Here is a 26,122-nt window from a genome sequence, read left to right on the forward strand (position 1 = left end):
CACCCGGAGGTAGAGCAGGGGCTGAGAAACTCACCTTGGGAATCGTGCAGTTTGCCGTGCTGATCAGGGTGGCCGTGCCTGTAATGAAGAACTGCAGAGAGGCAGGAGGACTCGTGGCCCCCGAGAACCTGGGGTGGCCCCCCCTCCCAGCAAGACCCTTGTGCTGGAAAGTTCCCTGGGGAGTTTGCCATCTGTGAAGGACTTACCCTGAGGGTGGACATCTATGGCTCATCACAATGTGGCCAATTAACAGGGAGGGACAGGGTTATGGCAACAGAGAAGGGCACACGGTCTCCCGCCAGGCTCTGCAGAGCTTGGTAGGACAGAATTCTAGAAGGTGACCACTAAAGATTCCTAGGTACCTCATCCACTACTTCTCAAGCAATCGGAGCATACGAGTAGCCTAGGCACTTGTTAAAACGCAGACTGAGGGCGCCTGGGTGGCTCAGTTGGTTAAGCGACTGCCTTCGGCTCAGGTCATGATCCTGGAGTCCCGGGATCGAGTCCCGCATCGGGCTCCCTGCTCAGCAGGGAGTCTGCCTCTCCCTCTGACCGGTCTTCCCTCTCGTGCTCTCTCTCTACCATTCTCTCTCTCTCTCAATAAATAAATAAAAAAAAATCTTTAAAAAAAAAAACAAAAAAACCGATTCAGTTCGTCTGGGGTGGGGCCAAGACTCTGCATTTCTAACAGGCTCCCAGGAGATGCTGGCCTCTGGTCTGGACACCACACTTTCGGGAAGGACCAGTCTCTTAATATGAAGGTGAAGAGACTAGGGCAGCTTCCTCCCTTGTCTCAGCCTAAGTCATGGGGCTGGGAAGTGATAAATCTGGGTCTAGAAAGCAGGTGTCTGACTTGAAGTCATGGCGGGGGCGCTTTTCCAGAGCAGGGGCTCTATTTCTTGACTTGTGTGCCAGATGTGGGACCCCCACACCCCACCCCACGAATCTTGCCTTTCTTCTTGCTTGGGCTAAACCTGTTGGGGCAGGGGCCCTTTTCCACCACTCCCTTCCTCCCTCATCCCACGTGCAGTGAAGCAACTGCAGCCTCTGGCTGACCACCCTGCAGCCCAGCTACTGGCCTTGGGTCACCCAGCCCTGCATGGGTGTGTGAGGCGGGGTGAGTGAGAGCTTCCCCTGGAGCTCAGGACAGTTTCACATGCTGCGTCCTCACCCCCATTTCAGACTCAAACTCTTCCCCAAGGGCCCAGGGAGGGAGCAGAGTTCCTCGTAGCCTTCCCTGGCTCCACAGAAAGCCTGGCTCTGGCCGCCATTGGGCAGGGTCTCCAGGGTACTCACCAGCACTCCACCGGCCAGCAAGTACCAGTAAGTGGTGGGAAACTCCACAAATTTTGGGGCAGCAACCAGGATACCTCCACCGCTGATATGAAGCAAGCCAATAAGGATCTGCAGGGCCTGTGGGGCATAGGTGGAGGTGAGCTAAAGCCCTGGTGGTCCCTGGAAGGGCTCTTTCAAGGGCTCAAGTGGTGGGGCTGAGCAAATCTTTGTCCAGATGTCACTGCCCAAAGGGATCTTAGACAAACCTCCTCATCCACCTCCTGACTTGGCACTGGAGAGAATGAGTGCCTTGCCAAGATCACCCAGCCAGTTAGGGGCAGAGCCAGGGCCCCCCAACCCCAGCTGGGCACCACTGGTTTGCAGAACTCTTGAAGCCTTGGGTTAGGACCATCTTGGGCATCCAGCCTGGTCCTCTTTCGTGAGATATTATCAGTATGTGGGTTACCTCCAAGGGGCCAGGCTCCGAGTGTGCTAAGCACTCTATGCATCCAATCATGAAGCTGTCAGAAGCCCAGGAGGCTGGCACCCTCGTCGCTGTGATGCAGATGGGAAGCGCGTCCCTAGCCGGAGGTCTCCAAGCTGGACTCTGAGCTTGTGTGTGCCCAAGCACAAGGTCTGTGCTCCTTGCTCGCTATGTATGACATCTGTGTAAGCATCCTGGTGGTTTCATCCTCGCCTTCCAGAATGCTGGGTTGACTCCTCCTAGGCTGATTGCCCCAAATTTGTGGTCATTTGTTCCAAGCTGTGACCGGCCCCCTCCTAGGCTTCTTTGACCCTGAGAGCAGCACTGCGACTTTGCCTTCCGACATGCTGCATCTCTGAGTATCACCCAAGAGGGGCAGCTTCTCCCATGCTCCCTCTGCTCGCTCTATCCTCCACCGCCCATTGCAACAAGGTAAGTGAGCCCCCACCGGTGACCGCATGATTTGGGATTCAGCCATCGGGCTCAGCTGCTACTCTGACATCCGTGCCCGACAGACACCCTCGGCTCACACTTGCTGACCACTGACCAAGACCCACTCAGGTGTGGTAGAGAGAGCCACAGACAGGTGTGGGACATCAGAAAAGGAAAGTCAAGGGGAACCAGAGGGAAGCTGACTTCTTACCCCAGAGTGGCCCGAGGAGGATGTCACCCTGCTCACTCTGGGCCTGCCACCCTCCAGGACGTGACGGCAGCCCCAGCCTTTCCTATTTTTCCGAGCTGGAGGCCATGCAGGGACAACCCTGCAGATCTGTCTTATTTTCCTGCTCCTTTAACTTTCTCACCGGAATATGCCTTTGGCCCTTTAAATCCTGCCCACTACATAGCTGCTGGGATTGGTGGTGGCTGTTTTGGGTCTACCCTGGAGGGAGGGTCTGTGGGGACTGAGTGGTCCACTTACTCCCAAGGTGGTTGGCTGTCCCTGGAAGAAGAGGTCCTCCCTGCTTAGGCGGGCCGTCTCCGGGGTCTGGGGCAGCAGGGAGGACTCCTCTGGGCTCCGCCACGGCAGCCCTGGGGTCCCGGGGACAGGGGATATCACTCGCTGCTGCTCCTGGCTTGTCACCACTGATGAGCCGGCTTCCGACGGCAGCTGGGCTCGGGGCTGGGCTGCCTCCAGCTTGCCGGAGGGAGTTGGAGCTGGGGTCCTGGAGCCTGCCGGCTCAGACATCCTCGCCCCGGGCACCTGGGCACACACATAGGTCATCCGAGGATGAGGCAAAACATTCCCGAGCACATCCCCATTCCTGGGTCCCTGTTTCTCCAGCTGAAAAGCTTCATGGCCAGGAGAGGTCATTGGTAACACATGGGTGAATGTGTCATTTGTAGCAGTAGCAAAGGGCTACATGTCTGCAGAGAGTGATAGGTATGCATCTTAAACAGGGCTGAGTAGGAAATAAAAAGAAACAGAACGAGCCGTCACAATGCCGTCTGTGTAAATGAAATATTGCACTTGGAACAGTTCACAAACAAACACACACATTAAAACACACGGAAGTTGCTGCCTGGGGCTGGGGGATGAGGGCAGGGATGCAGGTACGGGTGGGGGCGGGGTGTGGCCCGGGACTGACCCCCCGCCCTGGGCTCACGCTTACCAGCAAACAGTTATAGTTTGTCAAGCCCAATCTCCATTTCGCTTTCGGGAGACAGAACTAGCTTGCCTGGATCACATGGTTAATAAAGACCAGAGCTGGCCTCCGAATCAGGCCAGCTGGCTACAGACCCTGAGCTTTTCCTGCTTTAGGGCACCCCTCCCATCCCCTACTACCCTTGGCCCTTACCTTCCTGCTCCGCCAGGCTAGTTAATAACACCACCAACTCCACAGTTCACACCTGTGTCTACAGCTCGTGAACCACTTATCTGGGTAGGTTCCCCTGCTTAATTATTAAGCATCCCCTGAGTTGTGTAGGGCTGGGAGTACCACATCCACTTTGCTCAGGTCAGACGGACGTAAATAGGGAGGTCTACACTTGCACCTGTGCCTTCTGAGCCCCCACATCCTGTGTTCAGTCCACTGCCTCATGCTGCCTCCCTTAGCAAAAGTGGGGGACATTATAAAAAAAACAACAGAGACCCAGAACACCTCAAGTTATGAGTGAGCTCAGGAACAGAGAGCTGGGAGGCCCCTGGAGTCTGAGAACTGCAGCTCTGAGCATTTACCTGACCGTGGGGCCCTCCGTCAGCAGCCGGGGTGCCTCCTCACCTCCCCTCGGCCCACCATGGCCCCTTCTCTGCCCCATCCTGCAGCCTCCCAGTGCCTGGGCCCTGCTCACGCCACCTTGACAGACAACCTGCTACCTTTTTCCTGCTCCCACGAGATGCTGCCCAGTCTTGATCGATCACAACAATCAGCTGGGTGCTTGCTAAAAATCACCAACACCGGGGCCTCACTGCTGGCCTAGCCTCCCCAATCAGCCTCTCCTGGGGAGGTGCGTGGGAATCCCAGCCTTGAGTAACGCCCTCCTTCCACAGGTGGTCCCTCCACTCAGGCCAGTTTGCAGAACGTCGGCCCATCCATCCCTCCCTCCGGGCCTCCGGCCCCCGCTGCGTTGCTGCGGACCAGTGAGGTCTCCTGGCCGTGAGCTTCTGCACTGATGTCTCAACTCCCACATCTGAGCCAGTCAGCTGGCCCCTCTGCTTCCTCACCTCGAAAATGGAGGGCAATATCTGTCCCAGAGGATCCCGTAGGGTGAAACTCCCCGCTGAGTGCAGAGTCGACGCAGGGCCCGATCTCATGACCCCAAGATCATGACCTGAGCCGAAATCAAGGGTCAGGTGCTCAACTGACTACACCACCCAGATGCTCCATGTCTGAGGTCCTGCCTGGACTCTGCCAATATTTCCATGGAATCTAAGTGCCGTACCCTGAATGTATGTGTCTCCCCAAAATTCATGTGTTGAAACCTGACCCCTCATGTGATGGTATTTGGAAGTGGGGCCTTTGGGAGGTGCTCTGCCCTCACGAATGGGATTAATGCCCTTGTGAAAGAGGCTCCAGCAAGCTCCCTCACTCCTTCTGTCGTGTGAGAACACAGCAAGAAGACAGTCTATGAACCAGAAAGAGGGCTCTTACCAGACATTGAACTGGCCAGCCCCTGGGTCTTGGACTTCCAGCCTCCAGAACGGGGAGAAATACATGTCTGTAGGTTAAACCACTCAATCTATGGTATTTCTGTTGTAGCAGCCCAACTAAGACATAAGCTTTCAGCAGGACTGGGGCTCAGCTGAGTTAACCAGTGAGTGTTCTAAGAGCCGCACTGGGATTCCAATAAATATGCTCCCTTGTGACCAGGAATGTTGCCCCTCTGATGCTTGGCTTCCTCATCTGTGTGCAGGGAGGATATCCTCCTGCCCGGCCCCCGCGGGTGCTGAATCAGATCCTGCCGGCTCCACTCTGCCCATCCTCCCGGGATGGGATTTGGCCTGAGCCAAACCCCAGCCACACGGCTGTTCCCTCCTTCAGGCTTCCCCAGACACCGGCCAAGAGGAGGACAAAGTTAGCAGATGTCACTTTAATTCCAACATATTTATCAAGTGCCAGGGATACAAAGTTGGAAATATCCCAATAGGTCCCAGTCTAGCAGAGTTAACACCTCCGGAACAGCAACTGCCTGGATTCAGTTTAAAAACGAAGAGATTGGCCAATCTTCTTAGAAAATGATTGGCCCCCAAAGGTGATTAATAAATAGGGTAGAGGATCCAGGAGAATCTCAGGGCAGGAGAAGGTACCCTGTGAGTGCCACGTGTCCATTATGAGGAAAGGGACAAAGATGGAGTGTTTCAGGAACCCGAGGGATGCTGACAAAGGTTCACAGAGAACAGGCGTTTGCTGGGATTTCCTTCCTGTGCTATCTCCGGAAGAAACATGGAGAGAGAAGCCCCGGTGTCTGGTCCCCAGGGGCTTGTTGGGGGATCAATAATGAGTTCAAGTCCAATAATGAAGTTCAAGTCAGCTCTGCCGCTAACATGCTATGGGTTAATCCCTTCCCTGGGTCTCAGTTTCCCCGTTTGTAAAATAACGGGTTTGGGTTGGAATGATTAGCATTGTCAGAGTTCTGTGTGATGCTGTCAGCCCCGTGCCCATTTCTGGGGCGCCAAGGAGCTCCCCTGGCTCGTGCTACCACACAGACAGAGAAGAATAAAGATCTTACTGCGTGTGCAACTGGAGATGCCCGGGGAGCAGGGAGGCTGGCCAGGTCACTGCAGTGCTCCCAGGGGATGGGTGCCGAGGAAGGGGAGCAGAGAGTTCCCAGGGGAGCCAAGACATCAGTTTGGAAATTCAGTAACTCTGCCAACAAGGCTCCGTCACCCTCCGGGGCTTCTAATCGGTACCCAGGCCACAGCCGAGATTTGGTGAGAGTGGCGTCCCACTCTTGTGGTCTGGGTTCTTATACAGACAGTGACAGACACCCCACTTGAAGGAGCTTGCGGTCCAGTGGGCAAGATGCCCACAGACCAAGGGGCAAGCGTCTGTGGGCCTGGACGTAGCTCCCTGATTCGTGGGGCTTGTCTGACTAACAAGGTCTTAACCTAATTGTTTTCAAAGTAAGTGACTTTAGGAGGGGAACCTCATTTCTTCTTGACTTACACTTTCTTTCTTCATTTATGCCACTTATTTGGCTCCTGAAGAGCTGTGAGTTTGAGACCCTTAAAAACGAAGAGCCACCATGCGGGCCAGTGTGCGGTGGGGGATGAGGAGTGTGTGTGGGTTGGGTGGGGGCAGGCTCCGTGGAGGAGTATGTGGGCCTGGGAGCTTTCCAGGCAGAAGAACCAGACAGCGCAGTAGAGACACAGGGCATTTTGGAGGGATACCAGATGTGGCCGGAGCAAGACAGTTCTGGAGAGGAGAGGAGGCTGGTGCAATTCTAACAGCCATGGCCTCAGAGACCTCCCCCAGACTTTCCCCCTCTCCTCCAGAAAGCAGCCACTCGTCTGGGGCTGGTCAGCTGTCCTCTGGAATCACAGGTGACAGGGGCCCAGATCAATGTGGCCGCTGCGGAGCCCTCTGTTCCCTTCCCCCTCCAAACCCCCTCAGCCATGTCCCCCTGGATGAGACAGAGGGTCTGGCCCTGGGAACTGCTCTGAAGCAGTCTTTCCAGGATTTGGAATGGAAGCAAAAACGTGGTACAGAAAGCAAGCGGCAGTGGCCACAGGACGCAGAGAGGGGACAGGCCTGACCACAGGGAGGGCAGCAGGCCGAGGCTGGACGGTGTCGCTCTGCCCCAAGCCTGCCGGACGGGGGCCTGGAGCAGCCCCCTCACACTCGCGGGCCTCAGCGTCTCCTCTGCAGCACTGGAACAACGGGGGTACTGGACGTAGGGCTCGCAGCCCCGACCCTGCACCTTGCTGTCTGAAGGCCACGGGCAGGGGCCAGGGCTTCCCCACGGCCAACACAGAGAGGGAGAGGTGGGTAGGACCGCTTCTCAGGCCAGGGGGACGGGGCAGGGTGACCTGCGGGAGAGACGGACTGCGCCTTTCTCCTCCATCCTCCAGACGGCAGCCTCATTCCTGCCCCTTGGAAAGGACAGGCACGTCTTCGGAGAGGTCCAGGGAGAGGTCCAGGCTCTTCTGTCCGACAGAGTGAAGAGAGAACAGGGGCATAAGAGCAACCTGGAGTTTCAAGCGCTGCCCTGAACATGCTTCCACGAGGATCTCTGGGGGCAGGTTTGACCCATCAGATGGAGCCATCTGAAGGGGGCTGGAGGAGGGGTGGGTGGGTGCCCGGCTAGGAAGTTCCAGTGGCTCTTCCTGGGGGAGATGGTGTGAGGGTTCAGGGACGGTGGCCACCCAGGGACAGATCCCCAGCACCCCAGCCTGCAGGGCAGTGGGGGGAGAGGCTCGCGGGGCAAGCCCACCCCACACTGAGGGCGTGAGGGGCATCTCGGGGGTCGGCAGCATCTCGGTGGACACTTGGGCAGGAGCCACTATTCCAAGGATGAATCCCTGAACTTTCTACGTGACCCAGTGAAGCTGAGCAGAACCCCAGTCCTGACTGATAAAAGATACTCTCTTTCCCTATCAGCCAGATTTAACTCAAGAAAAGTAAAAAAAAAAAAAAAAAAAAAAAAAAAAAATAGAATGTTTTACTAGCTGCAGGTTCACTACCCTCTGGGGAGCTTTCTCATGTGCAAGGAGCAGGGGGAGACCCAAGAAAGAGGCAGCCCACTCCAGGTTGGTGGGTGATAATTTTAACACCAGCAAAGAGAACTTACAGATGAGGCTTGCCTTGGGCGGCACACCCACCCTCCAAATCTTAGAAGTTTATCAGGAGGCCCTAACTGGACTCAGTCACGTACAACGTGCAGGTGTTCTCAACATCACATCGCACCTCAAGGCTGTGGCCTTGGAGCAGCTTCTGGGGGCAGGAAGGTCAAATGGAACCCACATTCCAAGGACAGCGGTGGGGTGAGGAGCCTCCTTGTGCCGGGGTCCAGCTCCCGGGTCATTGACGGTCATGTCTGTTTTGATCACGTTCCCTAACGCTTGCCCACGATGCCCCTTTAAGTCCACAGGGGAGGGTCACGTGGGTCAGTGCAGGAACTTTCCCTGAAATCGTTCCGAGGACGTTACTGTATTTGAGTGGGCGCACGCCAACACGGCTTGGGATGGAGAGGGGCAGCGACGGGGCAAGGCACGCCCACAGGCACCCTCCCCCGCCACACACATACACACACCAGACACTCAGGCACACTCTTCTTGGGCCTTTTTTGCCCTCCCGTGTTGCGGTCTTCAGCCCACAGCTGCTCTTGCGCCCCGCAGGTGCCCCATCCTCCTCTGCGCACCCAGCGACCCCCTGTATTGCTCTTCCTTCCTCAGCTATCTGCACTGTCACCTTCCCGCACCCCCACGGAGCTGCACACTCCTACCTGTCCAGGTGGGCTGGCCCCGGCTTTGCTGGCTAGTGAGGCCCCGCAGAGTGTCTGAGGGCTCACCCCCCCTCAGGGCCACACGCAGCCTGACTCCGCTCTGCCTCAAGCCTGCTGTGCCACCCTGGGCAAGTCACTTAGCCTCTCTGAGCAGGGCGGGAGACTGACTTTGGGGAGAGTCCTGACCCACCCTTCGCAGGACTGAAGAGGCAAGAAGCTCCCAGTTACCAAGCCTTGAAGCCTTGAGAGCCAGGCACAGGGGCTTGTACCGGAGCAGATGAGCCAGAGGCATAATGGCTGGCTCCCACTGAGGCAGGGAATTCTCCAGACTTTGCATACGATGGTCTCAGAGAGATCTTCCCAGAACGTAAATCAATGGCTCCCTATGGCCTACAGCACCCTCTGGAAGCCCAGGCTTCATTCTAGCACGGTTTCCCAACCTTGGCAACATTGGCCTCCATGAGCAGACGCCCCGGAGTGAGCCTCCATGGGAAGGAACGTGCTGCCCCCTCAGTTGGCCTGTTTTGTATTATTGAACTTTTTGACCCCGTGACTAAGACTGTCTTAATCTGCTCAGGCCGGGTGGCTCCCACAGCAAATATTTATCTCTCACAGCTCCGGAGGCTGGCAGTCCAGGGTGCTGACGTGGTTGGGTTCTGGGGAGGGCCCCCTTCCTGGCCTGCCAGTGTCTGCTTCTCATCAAATCTTCACGTGGCTGGGAGCCGAGACAGGAGCGAGCTCTCCCCTGCCTCTTCCAAGGACACCCATCCCAGTCGCGAAGACCCTACTACCCTTGGGGCCTAATTTCCTTCCAAAGGCCCCACCTCCTAACACCCCCACACTGAGGATCAGGGTTTCAACATAGGAATCTGGGGGTGCGTGGCGGGGCGGGGCACGGACATTCAGTCCATAGCAATGATTTTTATCTTACCTGCTGACTGAGGATGCTGACCCCTGTATGTGTGTGTGTGGGGGGGTTTCCTGTATTTGGAAATTCCATTTGTAATTTCATAACTGCTTCCTGTTTCCCTTGTCACATGCCTTCGTCCGGGCTGTTCCTGCCACCAGGAGCACCCTTCCTCCCTCTGAGGCCCAGCGCAGACAGACAGACAGCCCGTCCTCCTGCAGCTCCTCCCTAACTGCCCCACCCCCCTGTTCCCAGGACACCCTCCCTGTCGGTCCTGAGGTCACTGTGTTTACTTTCACTGCCCAGAGCCACCCCGCAGGAGGGCCTTTTCACCTCTGTTTCAAGTTCCCAGTTATTCAGACACCAATCTAGATGATGCTGGGAGGTATTTTGCCGATGTGATTGCACCCGTAATCGTGGGACCAGTAAGTAAGGGAGATGTTCCTGGATGGTCCGGACGGGCCCGATTCGGTCAGTGCAAGGCTTGAAGCACAGAAGTGAAGCTTCCCTCATGGAGAAGAAGCTCCAGCCGTGGAGGGCAGCTGCGGACGGCGCCCGGCCCCCAAATGTGCTTGCCGCCCCGGCCCCCAAACTGCGGGAGCCAGTTCCTTGCAGTCAGTCTCCTGGGTGTCTCCCTCTGGTTCTGACTCTCTGGCTGAGTGCTGACAGGAACAGTGTCCAGCTCCGGCAGGGGCCTGCTACACAGTGGGCCATTTGCTACAGAATGCATGTGAAGCCGCAGGTGTACTGGGAAGGCAGTGGGGAGGCAGGGGGGAAGTGGTGGCTACAGGGGGGAGGGTGGGAGAGCAGAGCAGGTGGCTACAGGCTGTGGCCTGGGGAGAGCTCTGGTCAGCTAACCCTAGTCCTTCCCCGGGTCAGCGCTGAGCAGCCTTCGGGCCTCCACTAGGACAACCTCCAGAGGAGAGGACTGACTCCTTCTCTGCCCCCCCCCCATATTCCCCATCAGGTCTCCATCAGTCCTCACAGCACTTCCACCAGTTACCCATTTATTGGTGGGACCCTTAGGGCCTGTCTCACCCGCTGGAGGCCAGCATCAGAGAGGCTGGGGGCTGTGTTCTGGCTGCTCGTGGTAGTCTGCCTTCAGACACAGCACAGTGCGGATCCGTCCTCACCTGTGGAGGGAGGAGGGAGGGAAGGATGAGCACAATGCTCTGGTGCCTCCATGAGCTGCCTTGAGCACAGGGCGTCCCTGGGGGGGGGGGGTGGGAGGGAGGAAGGGAGTGGCTTTGAGGCTTCTCTTGATGCTCCCAGGGTAGGGATGGGGTTAGAGTTTGCAGGATTGTCCCGTGGCGTGGAGGACACTGTAGGTTGGGGGAATTTGCAGGGGAGGGGGTTCAGTTGGGTGCAGACAGCTGCTGGCCTCATCCCCCAGGCTCCCAGGGAAGGAAGGGGAGCATATCACGGGCAGTGGGCAACGGCGCCAAGCCTGGGCTCCAGCCTCACCTCAGTCTAAGCCCTGCTGGATAACCTTTCATACACCTGGGCCTCAGTTTCTCCATCTGTCACATGAGGGCTTAGTGAGATCATCCATAAAGATCCTCTGGTACGAAAGTTCTATGAGACCTGGAGGTAGAATCCCAGGTTCCAGGGCCCAAGTGAACTTTCAGCTCAACCACAGAGGGCAAACCTGCTTCTTTCTTGTCAACGGGGTGGGATGAGCGGGTCCACTGGCCTGTCTTCCCAGACTTCAATCATTCAAGCTCTACCTTCATAATTTGTATATATTTATCTGTGTTTTATGCCATTATTTATTTAATGGGTTTCTTTAAATGGACCTTCTTTTTAAAAAGTTGTTTTTTTTTTTTCAATTCAGTGATTTTTAGCATATGCACAGAGTTGTGCAATGATCACTACAATTTTAGAGCATTTTCATCTCCGCTTGCAAAAAACCCCGGGCCCATCATTCCTTTGTTTTAATGCACACACATGTCTTCTAAGAGCGCACTGTGTCACGACTGTAATTGGGAGGCCAGTGTCACTTGCTGTAAGTAGAAGACAGCCGACCCAAGACAAGGAACAGCGTGGCTGAGTTCTGGCCTGATGCCACGCCCGCAGAACGAGGCCCACTGTGTCTTGGTGGAGAGACATCAGCTTGCGTTAGAGAGGTGTTAAAGATACGACAGTCCCAAATGGAGACTTTCTCCCTAAAGAAATCCAAGAGATTGATGGAGATTGAAGAGGAGTTACCTCCCCCCGCCCCACGCACTGATATAATTTATCGCCAGTTTCTCACATCCTACACCATTTCCCCCCACATCTACGGCGCTTCGGGGAACATGTGGTCGATACTTTCACATCCGCAGTCTTCTCTGACCCTCACAACCACTCTGTGAGGGAGGAATGACCGTTCCCACTCTACAGATGGGAAATGGAGGCTCGTTTCCACAATGAGTCAGAGGTACAGGACGTTCTTAGTCCAGTGACCTTCCCATCCCCTGTGCATCTCTCTCTCCGCCGCCCTGACCAGGACCCCTGGCTCTGGGTGTGCTCATTTCTCGGGAGTCCACTGCTTACAAGGCTGGTTCCTCCCCAGGCTTGGGGGTAGTCGGTGGTGTCTTCGTTGAGGATGGAAAGGCCTCACTATCTATGGGGACCCAGGGGACTGAGCACTCTGGTTTATTTGCCCCAAGGCCACCCAGGCAACCCTACTAAGCAACAGCATCTTGAGGTCAGCTGTGGGCCATGACCCCTTCCTCCTGTTGCCTCATTGTCACAGAAACCCAGCGTGCTGGAGCTCACGGGGAACCCAAGGGTCATGGAGGCTAGCGTCCCCCAGCCCCTAAGCTCATGAATCCCTTTACGGGCTTGGTAACTGTATGACCCTGGCAAGGTTTCCAGTTACTCTTTATGTGTGCATCAAGTTAGTATTTACTATATTTGAGATTTATATACTATACCTTCAACCAATACAGAAAGACTAATTTCAACATTTTCCTACTTAATAAGTGATGTGAACTGTTCCGTTTTCTTTTTTTTTTTTTTTTAAGATTTTATTTATTTATTCAACAGAGAGAGATAGCAAGAGCAGGAACACAAGCAGGGGGAGTGGGAGAGGGAGAAGCAGGCTTCCCGCTGAGCAGGGAGCCCGATGTGGGGCTCGACCCCAGGACCCTGGGATCATGACCTGAGCCGAAGACAGATGCTTAACGACTGAGCCACCCAGGCACCCCTGTTTTCTTTTCTTTTTAAAAAGATTTTATTTATTTATTTGAGAGAGAGAGAGAGTGAGCTGGGGGAGGAACAGAGGGAGAGAGACAAGCGGACTCTGTGCTGAGCATGGAGCCCGATGCGGGGCTCGATCCCACAACCCTGAGATCATGACCTGAGCCAAAATCAAGAATTGGACGCTTAACCGACTGAGCCACCCAGGCGCCCATGTTTTGTCTTCTTTAAAAAAAAACAAACAACAACTGTAGGAAAAGGCGGGTATAAAGACTGACAGAAGCAGTGGTGAGCAGTGACGGTGACCCCCATGCCCGGGATTACTAACTGAGGGACGAGCGGGCCCTGGGGTCTGAGACGGGGCGCGGTGAGAAGGCTCCAGCAGGTCTGTCGGGGAGTTCTCCCCAGCCTTCACCCTGCGTCGAACCAAGCCTCAGGGTCACTGCCAGGTGAGAGGAAAGAGGAAGATGGGGAACCAGTGAAGGGCACCGGGAGGAAACAAGCAGACATTTCATAGAAAACTGTTCTTTTCATGAGGAAGAGGTGGGAGGATTGTTCTAGATCAAAAGAAACCAAAGAGATGTGACAATCAGGTATAATGCACGAAACTTGATTGGATCCGGGTTAAGCCTAAAGTACAGTAAAGGACATTTTTGGTCCCATGGGAAAAATTTGAATATGGACAGCATATTAGAATTACGGAATTATTTTTAATTTTCTTAGTGCGGTAACACTTTTGTGATTATGTAGAATGCCCATATTCTTGGAAAAAAATGCAGGTGGAAGAATAAGGGGAGGAAGGGCCATGGTATCTGTAACTTACTTTCAAATGGTTCTACGAAAAAAGCGTATATACGGATGCACGTGTGCGTATGTGCGTGCACGCAGGGGTATGGACGGAGAAAGAGGAAGCAAGTGTACAAACCTGACACGTATGTAATCACTGTACTATCCTTTTCGTTGTTTGGTTGACTATACAAGCACATCGCCATCCTAGTGCAGTGTCCTATTTTACAGATGAGGAAACTGAGACCCAGTGAGGCAGGGGGCTGAGTCAAGGTCACCGAGTAAGTGATGACCGAGCTGGAATTTGCAGCCGGGTCTCCAGACAGCCAAGCTGAAGTTCTTTTCTTCATGTCCCTTGTCCTAAATATTGGTCCTAACCATTGGTCCCCAACATTTGCATGGCTCTTGGCTCCCTGAGGCTCCCTCCGAGCCCAGCGGCTTCTACTTTGCATTCGGCTCCAAGGCCAGCTGCAGCCTGCAGAACCAGCAGACCAGAAGCGGAGAAAAGAGGCTATGGACAAGCCAGTGACCGAAACCAGAGGTGACAGCCAGGAGTGGCAACAAGGGAGGTGACAATAGGGGAATTCAGACAACCTTGAACCCCGGGAATATTCAGAGTGCCCTTGATCGGGAGGGCATCTCTACACATAGGGGTTGTTGAAGGCTGCTAGTCCGAACAACCATGAACCTGGGCTACCACATGGCAAACAGCCTGTCTGGGAGGACGGGGTGCCCATGAGCTTTGTGGGCTGACTCTGCCACGCGCACCGTGTGGTCCCCTCAGACGGACTAGTCTCATCCGAGCAGTGAGTGCACAGCTCCCGCAGAGCAGGGCCCATCCTATAACCACGTCGGGTGCTGTCAGGAGGCAGCATTTCAGTTTGGAGTGAGAGTGCTCAGGTCCAAATCCTGGTTCCTTACCAGCTGTGTGCCTTGGGGCAGCTTGCTTAACCTCTCTGAGCCTGCGTGAAAGGGGGATAGTAACTGAACCTCCATCACAGACGGATGGGACCAGCCTTGGCCCAGAGTCAGTAGCCCAATAAAGATTCACAGAGTGAGTGGGAAGAGAGTCCGGGCAGAGGAAGGGCAAGGGGATGGCTCAGCGGCAGGGGTGTGCTTGCAGCATCTGTAGAGCCTCAAGGAAGCCAGGGTGTCTGGAGCAGACGGCTGAGAGATGGAGAAGCTGTAGCTGACATCACAGCAGTGGGCGGCAAGTTAGTTTTGTTTTCACCATGTTTACATTATTTTTGTGCTTAGCTTCCTTTTATGGAGAGTCATTGGCTTCCTATTTTTTGTATCTGCAATAAATAAATAAATAAATCATCCCAAATGATACATCGTGGGAAAAAAAGAACCACTTATGGAAACACAGGAGGAATGAATCCCAGACTGTCCTGGGACCACTACATTCGGGAACGGAGAAAGGCGGCTCTCCCTCATTTGACTTACTTGGCGGGAGTTGGTGTGAACCCCGAGCCTGCAGGTTCACAACGGGAATCCTGAACTTGACTCCTATCTCAGCTTTCCAGCGGGGAGTGGGGGGGGGGGGCGATGGCCTCATCCACCCACTCCCTCATGGTACAGATGGAGACACTGAGGCCCAGGGAGGCCGGGAGATGCATTCACAGTTTGCTGGGAAGAACGGGTCCCAGTTTTCATCTGACTCAACGCCCCAGCCACCCCCCAGACCCGAATCCAGGGATTTGGACACAGACTGCACCCTGACTCACCCCACAGCCCCACAGGGACACGCTCCCCATGTGTCCCACCAGTGACTGGAGAAAGCAGACCGGGAGTGGAGAGGGCATGGAGTGGGGGCCAGGGTCTGCTCCTGAGTGGGTAGGACCGGGCCGTGCTTTTTGGCCCAGCTGAGGCAGCTCTGGCCAGCCACTCAGGTGCTGAAGAAGTGTCATGGAGGGGCTGGGGGCCCAGCGGGGTCCCTCCTGTGCCTGAGGGGATGGGAACCGTCCCCACCTTGGCCACCAGCTCGGGGCAGACCGTTCTAGCAACGGCACCATTTGCCCCTTTATTGCAGCCGCCCCCTCGGAACTGGTCCATGTCTGTTCGGGAAGAAGGGACTGGGGGGTGAACTCTGATGGTTTGGGGAGCCCAGGGCCTCCGTACCTCTGCTTTTGCTCGTCTTATATGCCACCTAAAGTCACATCCTCATAGGATGGTGGAGGACTCATCGGCCACCGCCTGAATGCCACCGGTGTGTCAGGAACAAGGGACAAGTCATCTTTCTGCAAAAGAGGAGCCACAGTCCCTGCTGCTCACGTTCATGCGGTGAGTGGCCATTTACAAAGCACTGTCCACTGGCTCCCTTGTGGACGTGTCAAGTTTCCCATGGAGATGGGGACCCCCGAGGCTCGGGGAGGGGCTTTCAGAAGGCCACTCTGGGCCTCTCTCTCCCTCCCTGTCCCTGAGGAGGGAGTGCGGAGAGGTCCGCTGGGAGACAGTGGACTGACCCTCATTCTAGGCCTGCTACCAGTGTGCAGGGGACCTTGGGCAACTCACTCCTCCCGCCAGCTTCCCTGTCGGGGCTGGGCCAGGGTCCCTCCTAGCCAAAGCACACTCTAGGGGTGTGCTCCCAGTGTCCCCAGGGACTGCTGCCCTGGCCTCATCCCTGGTTTGTGATGAGGCTGCAGCAAAGCCCATCCCTGGCCCTGTTTTCTCAGACAGAAGGGGACACAAAGGCCTTTGGGGGAGGTGCGGCTTGGCCCCTCCCTGCTCATGGGACTGTGGGGTGTGCCGTACGTAACCCTGCTGAGTTCATTCTTCCTCCAAAAATGGGAAAGCAGAATGTGCCTCCCTGCCTCCCAGAGTGGCTGCGAGGTGCTAGGAGGTCTGAACCAGGGCGGTAGGGCCTCCAGGGACGTCTGTGCCCTTGTCCCCCACCCCATGCATATGTCAGGCCACATGGCAAAGCAGACTTCAGGCTGCTACTCAGGTGAAGGGCAATTTTCTTGGATTCTCTGGGTGGGCCCACGGACCCTCCTGTAGAGCCTCCGGTGTGAGAGCAGCCCTGCCAGCAAGGCTCAACGATGGTAGCCCCGCAAGACCCACTCACACTGCCCGTGTCCAGAACCGCGAGACCCCGCGGCTGTGTCTTTTTAAGCTGTCAGATTGGCGATAGTTTGTTGCCACGGCAACGGGACGCCTGCAGTGTTCAGCGCAGCAGATGCCAGTAAGTGGGAGCCGGGTCTCGGGTCTCGTTAATTCCTGCAGCAGGTAGGGGGCCTCAGTCTCCCCATCCTGAGCCATGGGGTTGGCCTCAGGGACTCAAGGCCTCTCCCAGCTCTCTGACGTCTTACCGAGATTTCCCGCCAGGCAGCCCGGCCCTGACTAGGACAACCAGCTCGGGGCCACCACTCCTATTTGTGCCGTGCAATCTCTGTGGACAGACGGCACCCACTTGAAAACAATAGGCGAGTTGAACTCGCAGGATCATGGGGAATTTGGAGCCCGTGTTTTTATCTGTTCTCAAGTTCAGATTCTAATAGGAACTTTTCTCCTTTACAGAAGTGAGCCTAGAAAATCACATCTGGTCAGGGCCACTGGCGTGGGGAGAGGCTAGTCTATTCCAAAACACATCTGGCCCCAGCCTGCCGTTCTGCCAACCCCACGGGCAGACCGGCCTGGCCGTGGGTTAGACACACCTTGGACCGAGTCCTGGATTTCCTTACGGGCTGACTGGCCTTGGGAAGGGAAAGGACCACTCTAAGCCTCAGTTTACTTATCTGTAGGATGGGGAAGTAGGTACCTACCTTGAAGGGCTGTTGAGAAAATTAAGCTTAATCAAGATATGGGGGGGGTGGTTGTTGTTTTTTTTTTTTTTTCCAAGTTATATTTTTCTAAAGTGCTCAACAGCAGGAGTGCCCCATAAGCCTGAAATGCTCAGTCCCATATGACCCCCCTTGCTTGCTCCCTCCACAGCCAAACCCCACAAAACGCCATAGCTCTCTGTCCCGTCCCCAAGCCATTGTCCATGACCTTGCCTCTGCTGGAGGTCCCTTCTCCCATCCTGCCTGCAAGTTCAAATCCTGCCTGGGGCGTCCACCCATCTCCCTGGAAAAGCTCCCGGGGCCTCAGGGCCAGAGAGCAGGGGCCCGTTCTGAGCTCCTGGGGCATTATCTCTTGGGTGGTCCTGCAATTTCCAGCTTGAATCAGCCTTCCCTGCCATGGGCCTTGTCTCCCCCACTGGACCCGCTCTGTGTGTGGCTCCGCTGAGTAAATGCTCAGCCACATGACAAAGGAGTGAGGGACTCGCTCCTCACCTGCCCCTGCCTGCCGCCTCCCCTTCCTGAGCCTCGCGTCCTCACCCATCTCTCATTGCAGGAGGCCTCACCTCTGCGGACGGGCGGTCATCCTGGCACACTGTGACCATCGTGGAGCCCAGCAGGAAGAGCTCCAGGACCGTGAAGCAGAGCAGGGCCAGCTCCAGCCTCTGGATGTGGACCTGGAGCGTGTGGGGGAGAGGGAGACAGGACGAGGCCTCGCTGGGTATCTACACCCCTCAGGTGGGCACAGCAGCGGGGCAGTGGGGGCTTCAGCTGCTGGTGTGCCCTGTGGAGGGCAGGGTGGGGCTCTGTGGGGCTGGGGCTGGGCCCTTCTCAGTTGCCGCTCTACACCCCCCGCCTGGTACCCCTGGGTCCTCAGTGAGTATCTGCCTAATGTTGGAGGGCTGGAGAATCTCGTGGGTCTCTGGTGGAACTGCAGGTGGCCTGAAGTGTCGTCTCAGCCAGCCCCACTTCGATGGGGACACTGAGGCTCAGAGAAGGAGCATCTTTTATAGCTGGGGAGGAGCTAGGCTTAGGGCCACCAGGCAGTGGGGACATCTCACATGGCACGGGCATCTGTAAGGCAGCCTGTGTGCGTGCGTGCGTGCGTGCATGTGTGGGTGTGAGTAGGCCTGCCTGTGTGCCCACGCGTGTGTGTGCGTGGTGGAGGCCAATAAGGAAGAGCCAACCACCATGGTCAGGAACCTGGCCCAGAGGCCCGCGGCCACCATGCAGAGTGTCCGGCCCACCTTCTGCTCCAGGGGTGCTGGGTTGTGCTGAAAAGGCACTGGGCTCAGAGTTGTAGGCCCAGCTTTGAGTCTTCACTGCACCCTTGACTTGCTGTGTGGTCTTGGTCTACTAATGTAGCCTCTCTGGACCTCAGTGTTCACTCCCTTAAAACGGGGGTAACAAAGTAGACTCGGCCCAGTCTGTAAGGCTGCTGTGAGGCTCACCCATAATGGGGTCACTGGGGCTACGATATTTAAAGAGCCTTGAACAGGGAGTTGGCAGTTCTAGATTGTGGTCCTGAATTTGCTGCCAACTTGCTGCTCAACCTCAAACAGGCCCTTCTTCTTCTCTGATCCTCAGTTTCCCTATCTATAAAAGTGGGACTGGACCCAGTGACTCGAGGCCTCACCCAGCTCCCTAACGCTGACCAGTGAGAAGCCAGCATCCCCCTCTGCGCCGTGCCTCAGGAGGGACAGGGTGGGAACAGATTGCCTGGGGGCCCCAGCCCCTATGCCTGGGCTCCAAAAGGTTTCCTGGGAGCCAGAAACCTCCTCTTGGCCAAGCCCAAGGCCACACCTTCCTGGGAGTGAGAAGACCCTCAGGGCCAGAGTACTCACTGTGCTGTTGGGGTATGGTGTCCAGATCGGGAACTCAAAGGGACTCTCCAGAAAGAGATCTTTGGCAATGACAAAGAGGCCAGATAGCACGCAGAAGAAGCTGATGGCATGTGCTATCAGGCAAAGCGTCTTCTACAAGCAAAAGTAACAGTCATGATCGTTGTCCAAAAGTTAGAGACCCAGACCTGGGTCCTGTGTGTAGGCCTGCCAGGTGCTTGCTCTGTGACCTCAGGAAAGACTCTGCCTGTCTCTGGGCCTGAGGCTCCTCATTCGAACCTGACTTTCTGAGCTAGCTGACCACCGGGTCTGGGGGGGGGGGCAAGCAGCTTTCACCTTCTATGGGACAGGATTGGGGGAACCCAAGGGCTGCCTCCCAATCCACAGACTTTGTACTAAAGAGGGATGCTCCCACCACTGTCTCCCTCTCAAAGCCGGTCTTAATCATCCTGGCATCAAATATGTTGCCTGGTCAGGGACTGGACCCCCAAATGGACCCTCACCCATCCCATTCCCTACAGGGAAGAGCAGGAGGAGTCCTGAAGGTACCCCATCCTCACACACCTCACCCCCTCCTCCTCCACCCACCGCGGCCTCCATTCATCACCATCTTGGGTTAAGCATTTTTCCAAGAGCCTCTTACCGAGAGCGAACCCTTATAAATGGGGAAAGAGTCTGAACACATGGAACCTCCAACTTATTTCACCAGAGCAGACCTCTCTGCAGTAGGGACTCCCCATGCTTGGGTGTAGAAAGGGAGAAGCTTCTGGTTCTGAAAGGGGCCCAGTCCGGGAGGAATGGGCGGGTCTTTGCCATGCATCTCCTGTCCCTGCTGGGCAAATGGCACAATGCCGTCCTGTTCTCTATGCCTCCTGAGAAGGCAGGGGACAGTCACAGCCCCGCCCAGTCTGAGGGGCACAAATGTGGACCTGGGCAGGCCTTCCGGGGCGGAGGGCGGGCTGAGGCCATGGAGTAGGAGGGGTAGGGATGGTCCTTCCATCACCAACGTCCGTCTGGCCAGTCTTGTGTCAGTGTCTACTCTGGGCCTACCCAGGCCACTCCGGGTCACTCCAGCCCACCTGAGCCAGAGGGATGCTCGGACACCGGGTGGCCACACAGCTTAGTGTATGGGAGAGGGTAAAGGAGACAGGTGAGCTGTTGGGGACAAGCTTGGAGGACACAGAGGCCAGCCATGGCGGGTCAGGAAAGACTGCCAGGAGGACAGGGCGTGTACGCCGAGTTTTGAAGAACGATCAGGAGTGAATCAAAGCCGGGAGAGAACGTGCATCCGGGAGTGGGCAAGGTGCTTGGGCCGGGGACAGCACAGTGCAGGGTCGTGTCCCTCAGAGATGAGAAGCACATGGAAACCCAGCTGCGGGCCCGGGCCTGCGGGCCAAGCCTACCTGCTGATGCTGGACATGAGGACAGAACTGGGGCGCAGGAAGGGCAGGGGGTGAGGGGCAGACCTTGAGGACCTGGGGACCCTTCTGCTTGGATGCCCTCTGCTGTCCAGAAGACTCGTGCCTGCTCCCAGCCAATCCTGGAGAACCGCCTCCCAAATCGCCACCACACGCACACAGATGCCCTTCATAAAGCTAACCCGGGCCTGGAGTGACCTCAGCGCTCCAACTTACCAGGTAAGTCTTCGAAAGCAGCTCTGTCATGATCACCAAGATCCCTGAAATGAGGAACTGCAGGCCAGATTTGAAACAGTCGTAAGAGAGGTTGGGGTTCCTTGAAACCTGCAAGTTTGCTTTCTTCTGGCTACTCTAAGAAAACCAAAACCCCAGTGGCTGACTGGTGGTGGAGAACCACTCCTCCAACAAAGGAGCTCCCCTTGCCCACCACAGGGCCCATCCTGGGTCTGCTCTGGCCACGCTGGTCTTCCCTGTGTGCGCAAACCCCCACACTTGGGACTCAGCTGCGCCCTGTGCTCAGATGCCCTCCCGGCCCCTCCCTCATCCCCCCATTTTGCTGGCCCAAACCATCCCTCTGGGATCAGCTGCACTATCTTCTCTACTCTGACCCTTTCTCCATTCCCGAATCCTGCCGTTTGGAGGATATTAGCTCTTCATTCTGAGGTCCCTGGTGTATTTCTGCAATGATTCCTTTGACCATTAGCTGAGTGGCTGCATGTGCCAGTCCCGGGGACCACAGGATGACTAGACACTGCATGTGGAGACAGTCCCATCACTGTGCACTCAAAGCCCGGGGCCGGGGACAGTGGACTAACTAAAGTGGCAGCGGGGAGGTCAGGACACCTGCCTGAGAGGGCACCATGGGAACTGGGGCGCAGTGTGTAAGCAGGACTCCGGGGATGGGGGGGACCCAGGGTTGGGGAGGATGCGTTGGGGAGCCTTCGGGAAACAGTGTGTGCTCTGGTCTCTCCTCGTGGCTGATGGCCTTGAGAGGACAGGAGCCATGCCTCACACGCTTGTCTTCCTACAGACCCAGCCTGACGGAGCCTTAGGCTCCAGGGACAGGTTCCTGGATCGGCAGGCAGCCTGGAAGCCTGCCCAGAAGCCCGAGGACAATGGAGCTGCCCCCAGCTCATGCTTGCCTTCCACCTGCTGGATGCACCTGCTGGATTAGAGGAGTGTGCAGAGAGGCCGGGAGTGCCCCCAGGGATGCAGGCCCGAAGGAGCCTCGTGGGAAGCACCGAGGACACAGAAGCAGAGGCAGGGGGACTGGGGAAAGGGGCTTCCCTCCTAGTAGCTCATTCTGACCCACCTGCATCTGGCCCCAAATGCCAGGGTCCCCCAAGCCTGCCTGCTGACCCCCACATCTGGCCCATGTTTTGGCACCTACTCACCGAGGCAGCCCCCCAGAATGGATACCAAGACTTCAGCACCACCAGGTGAAGACTCTTGACCGTAGAGACCAGGCAACTCCCAAAGAGCAAGTACAGTAGAGCAATGACAACATGGAAGGCCTGGGGGCCGGGAGGGAACAGGGAGCCACCGTGGAGGGCTGGGCGTTGGTGCCCTGCACCAACTGGCTGAGCCGGGTCCACCTGGCCCCTTCCAAGGCATCCTGGTGGGTCTGCAAGGAAGGACTGGCTCCTTGGAAAGGTGATGGGAATGGAGTAATTGTCCCTCCCCCTGTGGTGGGGCTGGGGCCCCCTGGGGTAGGCGGGGGAGAGGGGGAGGGAAGGGGAGAGACTTCTGTTGAGGACTTCCTATGAGTGACACCGAACCAGTGCTGGTGCAGGTGTAGACAGCCTCTCCCACCCCTCCCGGCTTTTTCAATTCTAGCAGGAGTGTTAAGCAGGGCGACTGGGAGGCTTTCTCATCTGCCTCCCCGCTCAGGGTTCCCCAGCCCTCCAGGTCCCCGCCTACCCCCACCAGGGTTCCGGGAAATGGGCCACTCACGCCCAGCTCCTTGAGAAGGGTGTGTCTCTTCCTGGGCTGCTCCTGGTGCCAGGCCGGAGGCGGGAAGCCGGGCAGGCTCAGCTGCGGGGGCAGCCTCATCTGGCCAGGCTGGGTGGGGCCGTGGGTCTGCCATGGTGGGGGCTCCCTCACTTCCGTTCTGGGAATCACTCCGGCTGCTCCATAGGCTTCTGCTGTCAGGACCCAGGCCAAGGACCTTGGCTGCCGGTGAGGCAGAGAGGCTGGGTCAGAACCCATCCCGTTTCTGGGGCTCATGCCTGGGTGAGACTCAGTGACTGTTGCCTCTGCTCTCTGAGCCAGGGCCTTCCGGAACAGGCTGCCCTGTCCAGTAACCCCTGAACCTGATTTGACCTAGAATCACCTGGCTCCTGGGCATGGGGAGAATCAGCCACTCGAGGCCTCTGTGGCATTGCAGGGACCTCGTTCCGTCTGGGGTAGAAAAAAGGGTCAGACAAACTTCCCAGCCATTGCGAGACAGAACACACCCAAACCGCCCATGATGGTGCCTCCGGGTTTGGGCTGATGGGGAAGGGGAAGGAGGGAAACTTCTGTGGAGGACCTGCTATGAGCCACCAGTGAGCCAGGAAGTCCATATTTACCAATGAGTCAACATTTACACACATTCTCTCTGTTCGTGGCAGCGGGATAAGCATCTGTGTGCATTATCTGATGTTATACTCCTCCCAAACCTCTGAGGTAAATACTGTGCTTGCTTCCATTTTGCAGATGAGGCCCAGAGAGGTKAAGCCACTTGCCCAAGGTCACACAGCCGGGAAATGACTGGGCTGGGACTCAAGCCTGGCAGACTGGCTCCAGAGTGTGTGGGCTTACGTCCCCCAGGCACTGCTGCCTCAGTGAATGAAAGCCCCCTCCAGCCCCCAGCGGAGTGGATCACATCACGAGCGCCGGACATGGGCAAGGCTGGCTCAGATCCTGGCTGTGCTCCCGGGAAACTGGACCTTGGGCAGGTTGATGACATCTCACTATCTCCTTGTCACTTGGGGGGTGGGGAGCTAGTGCCTCTCCCAGGCACAGGGGAGGGGGTGGGGTGTTATAAGGATTAAATGGGATAATGTCTGCAATGTGCAGGGCCTGGCAGATAGCAAATGCTCAGCAAACATCAGCCTGCCACATGCCTGGAATCCCACCACCCAGGCTCCACTTGGTCTTCATCCATTCCTCTATTAAGACTTGACTCATCCTGGGCGCCCGGGTGGCTCAGTCGGTTAAGCATCAGCTTTCGGCTCAGGTCATGATCTCAGAGTCTTGGGATCGAGTCCCACATCGGCTCCCTGCTCAGCGGGGAGTCTTCTTCTCTGCCCCTCCCGTGGCTCATGCTCCCTCCCTCTCGCTCCCTCTCTCTCTAATAAATAAATACAATCTTTAAAAAAAAAAAAAAAGGACTTGACCCAGTCTGTCCTTATTGCCCTCAGGGGTGATCATGGGGGGATGGGGTGCGAGAGTTTGGGGCCCCTGGGGAATGGGGGAAGGTGTGGCAAGGGAAGGAGAGGGTGGGTATACTGAGTGTACTGGGTGGTCCGAGAGTCATCTGTGGAGTCTGAGCTGAACACCACAGGGACCCAAGCGATAGCGAGTGAGATCTGACAACGGGAGGTTTGTGGTCGAGCAGACAAAACCTCAGGCCCTGATCAGTCTGTGCTGGGGAGGCCTAGAGGACAGGGTAGCTTCTGAGGGTGTGTGTGTGTGTGTGTGTGTGTGTGTGTGTGTGTGTGTACATATGTGTATGTATGTGCGTGTGCTGGCGTGCACGTGTGTACATGTGTATATGTGTGTACCTATGTGTATGTGTGTGCGTGCGCTGGCGTGCACGTGTGTGTACATGTGTATATGTGTGTACCTATGTGTATGCGTGTGCATGTGCCGGCGTGCACATGTGTGTACATGTGTATATGTGTACCTATGTGTATGTGTGTGCGCGCGCCGGCGTGCACGTGTGTGTGTTTGCACGCACATGTGTGTGTGCATGTGTGTCAAGCAGAGATAGGCAGGAATTGAGAGATACTGAGTCACACCATGTGACAATGGGCTGGTGGCGTCTGGGGGGCCATCCCTAGAGGATGTGGTTTTAGTGGCTGCCAGTTAAAAAACAGGGGAAGGTCCCCTGCAAGGAGCCCAAGGGCCAGCAGGACACGGAGGCCTTGCTCTGGGGTGGAGTCAGGAGGCCTGGACTCTGGTACCGGCCCTGCATGGTCCTGGACAAGTCCTTTTCCCTCTTTGGGGCTCTGCTTCCTCCTAAGAGAGTGTGTGTGTGTGTGTGTGTGTGTGTGTGTGTGTGTGAGTTTCTGGGACTGGAATGGAAATTGCTGTGACGCCTCCCAGCAGGCAGCAGGATGGGCTCTAGGTAGTGAGTTCCTCCCTGGGGTAGATGCTCTTGGTGCCCCCCACTTCCCATTTATTGGGGTGGGGTGGGGCATCCTTTACCAGCTGCTGTAATGCTTGGGGCTAAGGGCTATAACTGCTCCCTCCTGGGGGTTTAGTTTCAGCCCCTCCTCCCCAGCCTGCAGCCAGTGGGGCATGAAGGGACAGTCCCCTGGCTTCAAGGTGGGACCAAGCATGTGCTCCTGAGCACAGGCTGACAGTGGGATCAGGCTGAAGCTCGCAGTCAACTGAAACCCCCTCTGTCCTTGGCTTGCTTCACCTGCCCTGCCCTGCTTTTCGCTCTTTTTCTCTCGAGAGCACTCCCTCAATACACCCGTTGCCCAAGATCCTCATCTCAGGCTCTGCTATAATAGAATCCGACCAAAGACCCTCCCCTCCTTGTTCCGGCTGTGGGGGACCACTCACCTGGCCCTGGGACCTCCACTCAGAGCTTCCGGCCATGCTCTGTCCCCCGGATCCACCTCAGCCCCACAGACCCGGCACCAGAAGATCAGAATATCCTTTAACATTAGACTTTGGATATTTTCCCTCCTCGCCCCGCCTTTTGCTTCATGCCCAGCAGTGTGAGCAGCCAGCCTCTTCCCCACCCCCCAAACCCAGGCGGGTAAAAATCTTTGCACCCTCTTTACAGCTGCAAATTTCCTTTGGCAAACCGCACCTGTTGACAATTCCATCTGTTTACAGTGCGGGACAGATGGTGTGAAGATGATTGATTGTAAATCTTTCATAGAGTCCCAGGTTGAGCCTTTTAAAATATCTTTCTAATTTTGGATCCTTTCACACATTTCCAAAAGTAAAGAGAAGGGTCCATCGCCTGGGCTGCAGGGGTCAGGGGCTCACAGGGGACCTTGCGTGTCAGCTCCCAACCCTCCCCCATCGGGGAACAATACTCGGGCATCCCATGGTTTGTAAACATCGTGGTGTTTATCTCTAAAAGATAAGGACTCTTTAAAAAGACTATGATCAGGGGCACCTGGGTGGCTCAGTGGGTTAAGCATCTGCCTTCGGCTCAGGTCATGATCCCAGGGTCCTGGGACTGAGCCCCACGTTGGGCTCCCTGCTCAGCAGGAAGCCTGCTTCTCCCTCTCCCTCTGTGTGTGTTCTCTCTCTGTCAAATAAATAAAATCTTAAAAAAAAAAAAGATTATGATCACATGTCATAACTAAACAAAGCGCGTTGGAGTTTTGGTGCCC

At 56.2% G+C, this 26,122-nt stretch overlaps 1 protein-coding gene across 5 annotated transcripts; it reads right to left on the reverse strand.

The window, feature by feature from the left end:
* Window positions 1-1,370: 1,370 nt before the first annotated feature.
* Window positions 1,371-25,446, reverse strand: MS4A10 (membrane spanning 4-domains A10). Of its 5 annotated transcripts, none has more exons than XR_012375426.1 (9): window positions 25,335-25,446; window positions 22,512-22,730; window positions 21,953-22,072; window positions 20,775-20,831; window positions 19,144-19,275; window positions 17,866-17,976; window positions 15,642-15,760; window positions 10,587-10,681; window positions 1,371-1,413 (listed from the first exon to the last, which is right to left on the reverse strand). XR_012375426.1 is itself a non-coding variant. In XM_073883318.1 (8 exons), the coding sequence occupies exons 1-7, from the start codon at window positions 25,368-25,370 to the stop codon at window positions 15,659-15,661; spliced, it is 774 nt and encodes a 257-aa protein (XP_073739419.1). In that variant the 5' UTR covers window positions 25,371-25,446; the 3' UTR covers window positions 10,539-10,681; window positions 15,642-15,658. The 5 variants fall into 5 exon arrangements, 3 of the variants coding, with proteins under 3 accessions (XP_073739419.1, XP_025734542.1, XP_073739418.1); XR_012375427.1 differs by lacking the exon at window positions 1,371-1,413 and adding an exon at window positions 8,002-8,321; XM_073883318.1 differs by lacking the exon at window positions 1,371-1,413 and having other exon boundaries at window positions 10,539-10,681; window positions 19,144-19,272.
* Between the last annotated feature and the right edge of the window lie 676 nt (window positions 25,447-26,122).

The sequence above is a fragment of the Callorhinus ursinus genome, unplaced genomic scaffold (assembly GCF_003265705.2).
Source record: "Callorhinus ursinus isolate GAN/ISIS: 27379988/994484 unplaced genomic scaffold, GSC_fseal_2.0 scaffold51, whole genome shotgun sequence".
Taxonomy (NCBI): Eukaryota; Metazoa; Chordata; class Mammalia; order Carnivora; family Otariidae; genus Callorhinus; species Callorhinus ursinus.